The 14,053-nt window shown below is 37.7% G+C and overlaps 1 protein-coding gene across 1 annotated transcript in view; it reads right to left on the bottom strand.

The window, feature by feature from the left end:
- The window catches only part of LOC134627291 (CUB and sushi domain-containing protein 1-like), a 56,340-nt gene that overhangs the window by 36,819 nt on the left and 5,468 nt on the right, over positions 1-14,053 (bottom strand). The window contains exons 2-5 of the mRNA XM_063473251.1: positions 13,340-13,456; positions 12,574-12,789; positions 11,602-11,790; positions 7,915-8,084 (exon numbers count right to left, since the gene is read on the bottom strand). Coding sequence (XP_063329321.1) covers positions 7,915-8,084; positions 11,602-11,790; positions 12,574-12,789; positions 13,340-13,427 — 663 coding nt within the window. The 5' untranslated portion in view covers positions 13,428-13,456. The remainder of the gene's footprint in view (positions 1-7,914; positions 8,085-11,601; positions 11,791-12,573; positions 12,790-13,339; positions 13,457-14,053) is intronic.

Below are 14,053 nucleotides of genomic sequence, written 5' to 3'. Positions count from 1 at the left end.
TTCACTGAAACTCATGTAATGCTTTCCTTATTTTATGACCTCAGTTATCTGATTGTAACAAAGTAGAGTTACTGCAGGTTAGAACAGTTAAAGCGGTTCTCTGATCACTGATGTACTGGCATATAGACAACTTAGATTAGTTCTTCAGCACAATGGGTTAACTGGTGCCATCCCAGCATTGAAAATTTGAGCACTTAATGAACAAAGTTTTAGGAAGACATATCCTCCTCCAGGCTACACCACTGCTGATGTCAGAAGTTCATGTGAGAAAAACAGAAACTTTATAATTAAATGTGAAGTTAAACCAGCATCACTTCCTGAGTAATGTGTAAGTAATGTGAGTGAAGTTGCCCCCCCCCCCACACACACACATTCTTCAAATCAAACAAAAGTTATATCAAACTTTTGTGCTGCAAAATATTTTGTTTGTGCTGCTATCATTTTAAAAAATATTAATAAAATAAGGTCTTGATGCGTGCTTAATCATCCAGTTAAATAAATCCCAAAAGGTTGATTCTGTTCATCTGGACGTAGCGTTTTCAGTGGGAGAAATGTTTCGTCACACATCCAAGTGACTTCTTCACTCTCAGCTGACTGCAGGTTTCCCCAACCTTATAAACAGTACTTGTACAGTGAAGAGAGATGTTACAACTCTCTTCACTTGCATTCCAGTCACGAAAGCGTTGGAGGTAGTTTGTAAGAGATTGCAGGATCACACCAACCTCAGCAACAGGACCAGTCTCAGCACCGATTTTGTATTACAAACAAAATGCCAGCAGTTACAAAAATAGCATAAGTGAAACATAAATCTTGAAAAGAAAATCGCTGAATTTCCCGGAGGAACCCACCCAAGGGATAAATAAAGATTTTTCTAATCCAATCTAAGAATCACTGACCGACTTTCCAGAATGGCAGTGATGCCAATAAAATTTCAGCAGCAAACTGTGAATGTTAAAGGGACAGAGCTGCAGAAATTGCCCTTTGAAACTAGCTATGTTTTACTTACATGTCACATTAATAATGTTGTATCCAGACTTGTTCATCCCAAGCTTGTTTAAAGCTTTGCAGTAATACTCTCCAGAGTCAAAGGGCTGAATGGAATTGAAGACAAAACGTGAGTCTTCACTGAGAGCTTTAGGATGATTCTCCTTGTACCAGGTGTAATTAGCTGCTGGGTTAGCATCACTGCTACAGGTCAGAGTCACTGAACTGCCCTCCACTATCTCAGCAGAGGGACTCACTGACACAGAGGGAAGCTTTGGAGCATCTGGAGGAGGGAATATGAACATACTTAATGTTTAGCGACACAAATTTTACAGTGAAACTGTTTCCATAAACCTGTTGACTGCTCTTACACACAGCAATGGATGATTTAATGCACTGAAATTAAGTTGTTGACATAAGAAGACAAATACGGTGTAAACTGATAAAAATGACCTTTAATGATTACATTTTCCTTATGTTTTTAATCTCTTTTTTGAAACATAACCTAGCAGTCATGGGGTGAGAAGCAGGGTGCAACCTAATCAGACTGCCAGGTCACCACAGAAAGTGAATCATGTCCCAAAAAGTTGACTGAATCACTTGGATCACTTGGAAGAGTGATGGAACATTTCCCACTTACAGATTAACAGAATCAAGTTTTTGAGATTTCTTCACGTGGATGATTGAGCATGCATCAAGAGAAAGCTAATAATTAACAGTTAACATAGATGTCTTTCAACTGTGGGGCAACATGCAAGCTGCACAGAAAGACCACAACTTATGAGGAAGTTTGAATGCAGTACCTTGCACTAACACCTAAGTGTTCCAGTGATGAACAAGTTGTGTTACATTACTGTGAGAAAGTCTTGAGTCGCCCCTCATTTAATTATGTTTTGCTGTATTAGGGACTTTTGAACAAGATAAGATACCTTTATTAGTCCCACAAGGGGAATTTTCATGTTAAGGCTGCCGACCTATTGCACGCAATGGCGGCGCCATCTTACCCTCCGACCATACATACATTATACAAAAACCTCATGGGGAAGACAGGTCAGAGAGGTATAACAATGGAAAATGCACCACATGAGGAAAGATAAGGAGAAAAAAAATAACTCCCCCCAGACTGAGCTCCAACAGGGACATCAGTTTGAGAACAGAAAAAAAAAAACACCTCTGCACATAGCACATGAAAAAACTCTTAATACACCAAAGAAACACATGACAAGCAACAGGGATGGGTAAAGGGTGACCTAGTCTATATTTGAGTATGTGGCCACTGGAAGTGCAAACACGAGGAAGGGCAGTGTGAAATTGCATCACAGTATCACCAGCATTACTCCACTAAACTTCATTTTCCTTCCCATGTTCCCACCCCACAGCTTCCCGCTCAGTTTTCTCCAATTTTGCGTCGTTCCGTCTGCCTCTCTTGCTTTCTGCTTCAGTCTTTCTTTCTATCTTTCTTTCTCTGTTTCAGTAAAACTCAGTATGGTTAATGAAAAGCCCTGCAGCTCATAAATCAACATGTCACCATCTGCCACCCCTCCTCTCTCTGTCTATGTGGCTCTTTCTCTCGTTCTCACTTGTTCTCTTACCACCTCTATTTTCATAACAATTCCTTCACACCCCAACTTTGTTTCCTTCTCACCCTCCCTCTTTTCTTCAGGCATGGGGGTGAATCTCAGTAAATATGGTCAATCACTGTATTAGCTGATTTTTTCAGGCAAATTGAGCTTGGTAAGCCTCTTCTTTAATAGTGCCAGGGCAAAAACTTAGCCAACAGCAAGAGAAATTGTAATGAGCTGCTTCATATGTTACAGGAGATTTTGCCTCAAGCTGGCTGGAACTGTTAAACAAATGGTTTGTGTTCACAGTGTTCAGCTGCAGTAACAGGAATTAGCTCCATTACTGTTAGCCTGGGGAGTGGCGTGCTAATTGCTAGCCTAAGTGGCACTTTGGGGCTTTTTCTTTTTACTCATCCATTTTAGTTTTGCTGTATGCTTTCTGCTAATTTGGGGGGAAATTTATAATTAATACACTATAATCAGCCACAACATTAAAATCACCTAATTCTAATTTTATGTAGGTCTTGCTAAATTTCAGTGAAGGATCTCCAACCATTGGGACAAAAAAATGGGATCTCTGGTGGTATCCTGTGGTGACCATATATATGCCTTTAGGGGAGGTTGCAGCTCAGGAGGTAGAGCAGGTCATCCCAATCGGAAGATTGGTGGTTTGATCCCTGGCTGTTCCAAATGTCCTAAGACTATGAATGTGTGTGTTAGATAGAAAGCACTTGTAGGAATGGGTGAATCAGACAAGTTATATAAAGTGCTTCGAGTGCTCAGGAACAGTAGAGAAGCACGATATAAGAACCAGTCCATTTACCACTTCAGGCCCGATATGGGCATTACAGTAAGTCTATAGTTCAGGAGGTATTATATATAGGTTAAATCTAAGCAGTTTTTGGTGCAATGTCCTATTTGGGAAGACCGTTGTCATCAAGGGGTGATATCTCCATGGGAGATGGATTTGTTCTGCAGTATTGTCCCAGTGGATGTAAATGCGAGACCAAAAGTTTTCTAGCTTGAGCACTGCAAAGTGTTAATCTATTTCAGCTGGTTCTGATGTTGTGGTAGATCTCTACAGATGTTGTACACATTCAACAAACTGACCCTGAAACAGACATTAAATAAATATTTTAAATAGCTATAGTACAGTAATTCTATCCTATTAAGCATCTGGTATCTTTTTATAACTATTGCTTTTCGCAGTATATCACACAAGTAAGGATGCCCTTGTGCAATATCACTCAGATGTTGGATGGTTAAAATTAGATTTCTTTTAAGATAAAAAAGGGTAAAATCTAAGGATTTTCATTTGAATATAATACAACACAGGACCAACAGTAAGAATTTAGTACAACAAAAGTGAGTATTTTCAGTTATTTTGTCTGTAGAAACCTCTATTATTTTGGCAGTGCAGTTTCGGGTTTTGTTAAGTCATTTGGATCATTTCTATTCTGCTGGGCTTCTGGATACTCCAAGTGATATTTTCAGCAAGTATTCTGGCTTTTCCACAGCTTCCATGGTGTCATCTATAAGTGCCAGCTACCTCTCGCTCTTTGTACTCACAGCTCCATAACTTTACACTTCAGCAATATGTATTACTGTGGTAAACCTGAGCAGATACTACAAAACTTGAGGGATCTCAATGGGCCAAACAAGTCTTGGGCTCATGTGACAAAATAAGACAGTATATGTTCCCAGTATTCACATCAAGCTTTTTTATGCTAATAATCAAACTTTAATCTTAACAATCAAGTTTATTTTGTTTTTTCCCCATCCATATCCAATCTCTGAGCCGTCACAGAAAACCTAAATCCTAGTGTCATGTCTGAAGCTCAAATCCATTTGTTTTTCAGTCTGATTGTGGAAGTAGTGTACCCAGGCAAATATTTGTTGTGCTATAGCTCAATCTATAGCTCATACATGCAGCTGCAACTGTGTTTCACTGCACAGTTTAGTTTAGAATTATCTTGCTGAAAAAACAAACAAACCCTTTCTAGAAAAAGCTGAGATCTGGAGAGCCACATATGTGCACTAATGCACCCCTATAGCATCAAAGAGGATGGCTTTTGAATGGAAAAGAAGCCAGATGGTTCGATGATCCCGCTCCTCTTTAGCACAGAGAAGATGCAGCATCTACATTATATAACTTGGAATTTTGATTCATCAGCCCACAGTACAGTTTTCCATGTTGCCTCAGTCCATCTTAAATGAGCTCGGGATCAGAGAGGGTAACGGCATTTGTTCAAAATGTTGTTTTTTTTCTTTACGCTGTATAATTTTAACTTGCATTTGCAGTTGCAGGAACAAACTGTGTTCACTGACAATGGATTTCTGAGCCCATGCTGTGATTTTCACTGCAAAATCATGTCTCTTTCTAATGTTGCACCACCTGAGGCCTGGTAATTACAACTATTTAATACTGTTTTTCAGCCCTGTCCCCGGTGCACAGAGAATTATATTTTATATTGTAAATGATGTGCTCCAAAATATCTTCATAATTATATGCAGTGGGCCAGAAACATCCGGAATCAAAAAGAAATCCAAGTATCCAACGTCCTGCCTGCACACTCTGCACATCCTTTTTAACTTCTCATCCCTGTCATTCTTCCCATTCCCGTGTTCCCAAACCAATTCTCTGTGAATAGCACGCATGGTCGTTGATTAATTGCTGTGAAAACTGCATATCAGCAATCATAAGACATGATCATTTGATCAATCATGGCTCATTTTATGCAATTGTATTAGTTTTGATTGTTATGCAACAGTGCTGTTCATAAAGATGAAGAAACCTGCAGTCAACAGAGACTGGAGAAGTCTCCCAAAACGTTGCATCCAGATGAACTCAATCAATTTTTTCTGGCCGAGGTACTTCAACATCAAGCCAGCTCAACTGAAGAAGAGTGTTTAAGTGTTAGATAATTTCAAAAGCAGCATTTTAAACACAAATCTCCATAAAATGTAACCCTAATTGTTACTGTATAGTTTGGCACACAGTCTGTCTGCTAGTTAAAGGTAAAGTTGAGGTATTTTTTAGGGAGAAAAAAAATCAATTTATTATTGAGACTCTCAGAGATGGAGAAAGCAGATAGGACAAAGAGATATTAGGAGTGAAAAATGAGAAACTGTTTTCAAATTTAAGCCAGCTCGTGAAGTGACATTTGATAAACTGCAAATTTATAGCTTAATGTAATATTCTAATTAATTTTAGATTTTTTTTTAATCAGACAGTGGCTCTTTACATGATGTGCTGCTGCAGTTGATTTTGTATTTATCAATACGAAATGATAATTTTATGTTGTTCAAAGGGTTTAAAGGACAGTAAAACCAGGTGAGGCTGGCATGCAGTAATGTGTGGTGCAGTTTTACAACAATGCATTGGACTGTGTTGGACTGATGAAGGGCAGATTGTGGTATCTATGGGTATTGCTAGGTTATGCAGCAGAAAATGTGGTAAATGTATATCTCTCAAGGGGAAAAGCATTTAAAACCTTATTCGTTTAAAAGTCTGCAAACTTTTAAACAATTTTGATTAGGTTTGACGGGATATTTTGTACATGCAATTTTTATTTCCTGTTGACAATTACATTTCCTTTATGTCCTTTTTTCTGAATATCCAGGGAATATTTAGGCGTTTGTGTGTCTGTTAACCATCTTGGCATCACTTTCCTTTTGTTAAAAGGATTTTTACTTTTTTCAAACACATCCCACTGGGAACAGTTCCAGCTTTTACAATGACGTTAAGCCTCTCTAAAAGTCAGGAAGAACCCCGCTAATACAATCTAACCACAGACAGGCTCAGCCAATGCTCTAGGCCTAAGACTGATAATACACTCTAACCACATACTGGCTTAACCATGCCCTCAGGCCTAATACTGCTAAGAGACATTGTGAATAAAAACAGTTTTAGACGATGTCTGTAGGACAGCGCTAAGACTGTAAAATAGCTTGCACAATTGCCAACGGGGCATATGTACCAGAGCGAGACTTATGAGGCTATATGCGCATCAGAAATATCTGTAATTCTCTGTGCAGATGGGAATTTTTGAACATCAAGTTTATAATATAAAAAATTTCTTGAACAATAAAATAAAAAAAACCTCCACATCTTAAATACACTACAGATCAATGTACCTCTTTCAGTGTCTTAGAAAAAAAGTCCAAGGAATTGAGATTTTTTTTACTAAATACAAATAAATATATTGTCAAAAAAAAAAAACAAATAAAAATTTCTTTGTTTGTCCAAAATAAAGGCTGAAAGTGAACTCTGTGGATTTATTACATGTTAATGTTATCCTTGAAGTTGGAAGTTTTAACTTGGGAGTCTATGGGCACTGACTTAGTGGCCTTTAGTAGAAGTCAATTATTTGGCACTTCACCAGTTTGCTTTTTGAATAATGCAAAAGGGAATACAACAAAGAAACAGCAAAAAAAGAACGAAAGAAAGATATTGAAAAGTAAACACTAAACCATGCAGGAGGTGATCATCCAAAATCAAAATAGCTAGCAACACAACAATAAAGCTTGAAACTGGGGTAAAACATCTCTATTCTATTCTACAAATTGTGTCAAACAGTTATTCATTTTATTGATGGTACCTCCATAATATGAGTAATGAAAGTGAGTAATGAAAGTGCAAAAAAGCCAACCTTCAAACACAATAATAATTGTACACTGTAGTGGATTCATTAGAGGGTTAATAGAGGAAGAATTGATCCTTCTGTGCCTCTGCTTCCAAAGCATTCATTCAGCATGGATGACTACAGCAGGAGCACCATCAGCACTAATAGGGAAGATGGTTAATAACCCCCTGCAGGGATGTTATTGCTTCTTGCAACAATGTTTAACACATCTAAAAGGTAGGTCTACCTTGACAATAATATTTAACTACATAGCGGGTAAGCCAAGAAACCAGAGACCCTAATGTTATTCACTCTTCTCCTTTTCTTGGACTTGCACATCTCATATAATTAAAGGACAAACATTCCCTGACACCTTAATTAGACCAGATGTTCATGGCTAGAACAAAAGCTTTGACACACTATTTCATAGAGTATTCATGCTAGCATCTAGAGCTCAGCAAGCCAAACATGTAATGATTGTTCAAGCAAAGTCAAAGTACATACAGCTTTGCATTTTGACAGCATTTGATAGTATAATCCTGTATGTATTTTGTGTGTGTGTGTGTGTGTGTGTGTGTGTGTGTGTGTGTGTGTGTGCGTGCGTGCGTGCGTGTGTGTGTGTGTGTGAGAGAGAGAGAGAGAGAGTAAGAGAGTCCGTAAATAAATTATACACTTTTGGACTAATTGGTGAAATTTGTCATTTTTTGCATGCATATCTGTGTGAGTGTGCACAGGGTACACACCTTGAGATAATCTCCATCCTGCAATGAGAAGCTCTCAGTTTTCAGCCTGATTCCTTTGCCCTTTTCAGTAGTAATGCGGTAGATGCACTCATGGTTGTTATTGTAGTTGGAGGGGAAATTTGGAGAAAGGAGAACACCTTCTGGTCCCAGTGAGGAGGCCCCACACTCAGCTGTAGCGAGGCAGTAGAGGAGAAGTTACAAAATGAGAACACTTCTATCTAATTATCTATGAATAGCAGGCTTGGGTTATAATTTATTTAAATAAAAAAGAAATTCTGCATGACGTGGAGAGAGCATGGCGCATATTAAGTAGCGCCACAAACCTTTTTCAACTCGGCAGAGACAATGCAGAAGTCTATGAATAAAACAGTGGAAATGTCTTGAGCCACTGCTCTTATATTTTGCTAGAAAAATGAGAAATAGGTGGAGTGATGCAAACATAAATGGAAATATAGTGATATGGTATAAAAGGCAAAAACAGAGTTTGTACCGTTCTAACCCATATGGAAAAGATATATATAAATCTTATAAAGTTTGTATCTGTCTTGTGTGAAACTTGTATGAAAAGCATATAAGGATGAAAACAGATATAAGATCCCTTGAAAAACTATATAATGAAACTTGTATGTTTTGGATACTTACTAAAACAATATATGAAAGTAATGAGAAAGTGGCCACTTTCATGAGTAAATCATATAAGTTTTACTATTTCTTTTCCATATGGGAAAGAGCTTGAATGTCAATATTCAGTTTGACTAACCTATTTTTTTAACACAGCCTGAACTCTCTCATAATTTCTTTAAGTAGTCTTCAGAAAGAGTTGAAAGCTTCTTGAAGGTTCATTTTTCTGTCAAGATTATCCCAGTAATCTCAACGTTGGGATTCTGCAGAAATATTCATATCTGATAGTGTCCCACTGTGTTTTTCCATCCATGCTTTTACTGCATTAGCAGTATGTTTGGGATCACTGTTATGCTGAAAAATGAAGCCGTTGCTAATCAGACCTCTTCCAGATGGTGCTGCCTGGTGGATCATTTTCAGATGGTACTTTTATGCGTTCATAATACCATCAGTTTTGACAAGATCCCCCAAATAAAAAGCTTAACTGCATCCCTGAACCATGACAGAGCCTCCACTGTGTTTTACAGACGGCTGTAGACACTCACTGTTGTACCTCTCTCCTGACCTCCTCTGTACATAAAGATCGATGATGATCTGAACCAAGAATCTAAAAATTGCCTCTGGTTTCCAGTCCAGTTCATGTGTAGCTTAGCATACATCAGCCTTCACTTGGTGTTTCCCTTCTGTAAGAATGGCTTCGTCACTGCCACCTTTTCAGTGAGGCCACTTCTGATTAGGTTTCATTGAACTACAGGGCCAGATGCATCTCACAGGTCCTGTGTCAGGTTCTTTGCTAGATGTTTTCCTGCTTCTTCAGAAGATGGCTCTCAGTTATTGTTCATCTTCGGTAGGTAATCTTTTATATCTGCCACTTCCTCTTTTTTTCTTCCACTTGTCCAGTTTCCTCAAATTTCTTAAGGGCACACCATGCTGAGATAAGCAACGTTAACAGCTGATAACTCTTTGGTACTCACTTTTTTGGTGCAAAAATACTATTTTATGCCTGTTAAACTGTGCTATCATTGATAATGTTTGTAGTTTCAGCTAAAAGGGGGGACATTATATGCATTTACAACACACTGCTAGTCACAAAATGCCTGAAGAGACTATTATGTTTAGACACAATACTGATTCATTCTTTGGGTTAGGGCTCTTTTTTATTCTTGAATGAGTCATACGTCAGATTAACAAACAAAAAACATTGCCCTGAAAATGGTCAGGTACAAGGATTGGACTGAAAATGAGAGACAAAACAGCCAATGTTGAAACATTTGAAAGACCTTCAGAAAGCTGGGACAACTATTGTTCAAGTCCCCCCCCCCCCAAAAAAAAAAAAACCCTGCAAAAATATAAAGAAATGACTGCTGGCTCAAGACTCTTGCACTGCACTGCAGTTCAAAAAACACTGTCTGAAATATGCTACAAAAACAACAAAATACCTTAAAAATAAACTACAAAAGAGTGATAAAAGGGCAGAAAACAAAACAACACACAAAAAACCCCTGCAAACAATAAAGCTGGATAAGTATGTCGGAGAAGTCCTTCATAAAATTATACATAATGATCTAGCAGGTGCCGTGCCTATCAAAGTTTAGGAATTCATATAAACTGGTACTTTGTACAAATAGTGATTTGTCATATGCAAATGAGGAGGAGATAAAAGAAGAGAGCCGAGCAGGCTTTTAACTCCCACTGAAGAGGACCACCACTACTTAGAAGAAAAAAAAGAGGAAATGGGAGTAATGAGACAGACGAGAGAGGGTGGTTTGAAACAATATAAAACGCACTAAAAAAAGACGCAGTGTTTATCAAATCTGAAGAAATTTGAAATTCAAAACAACATTTCTGTAAATGTTCTGTCGTGTCTAAAGCAGATTAAGGTAGGAGGTAAGGAGCATAAATAAAGGAGAGTCACAGCAATTCTTCAGAAATTCCTTTTAAAGTGAAAAGAGTACAATAGAGTGGGAGTAAGAGAACAGAGCCTCGAGAAGAGGGGCAGGAAAGGGATAAAGAGAGAATTGGAAGGGGAAGAAAAGAAGAAGAGATAGCAGATGAACCAAGACAGACAAGCCTGAAAATGCTCAGAAAGAAATTAGAAAAGGGAAAAGGGGAGTAACAAAAGGCACGGTATTAACACTTTTCATATAGTGCCTAATGCCCCAATTATCTATCAAAGGACTGTCAAAATATAGAGGAAGAGAAGGAGAAACAGAAATTTAGACAGAGACAGAGCGCAAAAGAGAGGAACATTTAGAAGGAACGAAAGGGGATGAAACTTGTGCACATTGCCAGCTGCTCTTGCTTAGTTTCCTCTTTGTCAGGCTTGATCTCTTGCCAGATAATGCTATTATAGCATTTTCAGTCTGCTCTTTCTGGGCTTCAAAATTACCAGCAACCACCAGTCAGACTCGCAAATTACCACCAGGATCCAAGAAAACATTGATACGCATCAAACGCTAAGAAGTTACAACGTGCAAACAGCAAAATTCTAGCAAATAAAACTAACATTTAACAAGTCGATTATTGTTACGTTAGCAATACAGTAATACTGTTGAATTATAACAATGCTCCAGGTTTATTCATATGGCCAAGAATTTACTTTAAAAGTTTTGTTTTATTTGCCACCTGCCAGTTGTTTTCATAGAAGAGATAACATATTCAACATTATATTTTTTAGTATAATATTGCATAAAAAATAGTCTGAATGTAAAAAGAGCATCTCTAATGTCATCCTGTCATCCTGTCATCCTAATAGCACCCTGTTGGTGCAATAACACTAGCAAAATGAATTTGTTAAAAATGACTGTGTAATGAGAGAATAAAGGAATTTTATTTTTTTTAATTTACATTTTTTAAGAACACGAAATTTTTTTTAAATAACAATACTTTTTTTTTTTTTAAAGTTTGCAAATATATTCACAACCTCAGAAAATCCAGTTTGACTCCTGCTAGCAATGGAAATGTTTTTCAGATGAAGAAATAATCTACCATGATTTCTGTTTTGCATGTCGTTGCTATCAATTTATATTTCTGGCAAATCAGTCAATCTAAGCGCTGACATCTTACCTATACATCGTGGTAGCGTGTTGCTCCAGACTCGCCTGCCTCCTCCCAGACAAGTGATCTTGCTCTCTCCCTCAAGTCGGTAGCCAGGGAAGCAAGAAAAGTTCAATGAATCACCAACTTGAAAGCTGAGTCCCATTCTCCTGCTGGATGCTGGTACACCAGGACCCTCACATGGCTCCAAGTCATACTCTGTAGAGAGAAATTGTTGTGAGTCAGGATAAAAAGAAAGAAGGTATTAATTAATAAGAAGTGTGCAAAAATTGTTATATTAGCCAACACTAGAAAGAAATGCATTAACACTACATTTAAGCATTTAGAGCTGTGTCACTTAAGTGTCATAAAGACTTATTTTAAATTCCCCAGAAAGATTTAAATACTTAAAGATTAATTTATTAAACTGTCATTAGCTTAAATTACAAGAATGTTAAAAAGGACACATTTGATTTATAAATGAGTTTTCCCTGCTTCATCTCATTATGAAAACATGTGCAGCAGTCTCATTCAAGACTGCTTCATCCACTGAAATAGGAAGCTCTGTAATCTTTAGTGCCAAATAGGTTTGAAATACTTAGGGAAACTGTCAAAAATTCGTGTATCATGTATCAAGGTCCCAAATAAAAGCTTTTAAATGTAAGTGCAGCACTTAACCAGATGTACTGAATATCCGCCAAAATAACCAGTTAGGTTTAATAACGCATAAAACCCATTTTTTCATCGCATATTAAACAGTTACTTGAGCAGGTGAAACACTGTATCTAACAATTTGGTTTACTCGTTTGCAAATTTCAAGAGTCTGCCATTAAAGAAAAGTCAATGAATTTGTTATTTATTTATTTATTTGTTTTTTGGTAAGGGATCATCATACAGTCACTAACAGGGCAACTTAATAAGCCTTGTAATTTACTTTAAAATGAATTTTAGCCAATGCAATGCTAAAAAAGAAGTAGAAAAATTGTGTTCGGGTGTTCTTACCTGAGAAAGTGATATTAAATCCTTCGTAACTCATGGAAAAATCTGAAATAAACTGTAGCTGAGCGCTGAAGTTCCCATAGAGTCCAGCTTTAACACTAGGAGGCAGCACGGAGCCAGTGAGTCGAGCTACCGGAACCTGAAAATTGCCATCCTCTGTGATTGACAAGTAGTCATGGTTCTCTTCCAGATGGAAAGTGTGGAAAACCAAATGGACTCCTGAAAGAACAGATGGCAAAATGGATAGATGGATGAAAGGATAGATGAATGCAAGAATGGATGGATAGGCATGCAGTGTAAGATAGACAGTTACAGATACGCAAAGCATACACTCTATCAGGCAATATATATAAGCAATAGTCTAAGCCACTGTACATGAGATTCTTATCCATCATCCAGTACCATCAGTGAGGAATATGCTCTGTCCCAAATCCATCTTGCATAATGTGTAAGTCATATAAAACTATCTGCAGTGACAAGAAAACCATAGAGCCCCCACAGCACTCTGATCTCAACATCTCTGAGTCAGTCTGGCATTACATGAAGAGGCATTACATGAAGATAGTGAGAGGGCTGTGGCAAGTTGTCTAAGAGAACTATTTTTTACACTTGAAAAATTGTCCAAGTGTACACTGAAGAATTTGTGGCAAAGGGTGGCCGCATTTCATTGCCTAACACATTTTTCCATATTATTAAAATATGAAAAAATACATATTTGAACATGTTACAACCAATGATTGGCATTTCCATTACATTTGAGCATTCTTACCTTTTCCATGGGACACTTCTATGGTCCAGGTGCAGTTTAGAGAATTGGGGTAGAAGTCAGGAAAGCCAGGAGACAGAATTGTTCCCATTTTACCATAAACATAACCTCCACAAAGAGCTGAAAATGTGACAGACAGAGAAGATTGGAACACAGCAGAAGAAAACTCAAAAAAGTTATACTAAAAATGTACACGTCTTCAGTACCGTTAAGAGGTTGCCACCAGTGATCAGTGTAATGAGTTCCAAAGTAGCATGTTACAATCGTCACATTACATTTTTCAGTAACACAATAAAGTATTGCATTATTGTACTTAATTCAGTGATCAAGCTATAGTTCAATTATGACGTTACTTGTATTACAAAGGGTCTTTAGTTGACTGCATAATGGCAAACATGCCTTTCCCTTCCAGGGAGGAGGAAAATGGTGGGGTGCTCTACAACTTTTGAGAAGCGACAATATGGACATTACATTTGTTTTTATTGCACGAAGGACAATAGCACAATGGTAAAGTGAAAACTGTGTCCAAGACCGAAACATAATGCTGCTAACACAGCTTGGCTCATTAAAAGTATCTGAAAAGTGACAGCATGCTATGACAAAGCTAGTGAAGAACCCAGCCTAGCCCAGCAGCCAGAGCCTGATCTTTAACGGTGTTAAAAAAAAAAAAAGCAGTGATGAGGAATTGGGCTTCTAGCTTTGTAGCATCCATTTCTA

This window comes from Pelmatolapia mariae, linkage group LG1 (genome assembly GCF_036321145.2).
Source record: "Pelmatolapia mariae isolate MD_Pm_ZW linkage group LG1, Pm_UMD_F_2, whole genome shotgun sequence".
In the NCBI taxonomy this organism is placed as follows: Eukaryota; Metazoa; Chordata; class Actinopteri; order Cichliformes; family Cichlidae; genus Pelmatolapia; species Pelmatolapia mariae.
This window is presented reverse-complemented; position numbering and strand designations above follow the sequence as displayed.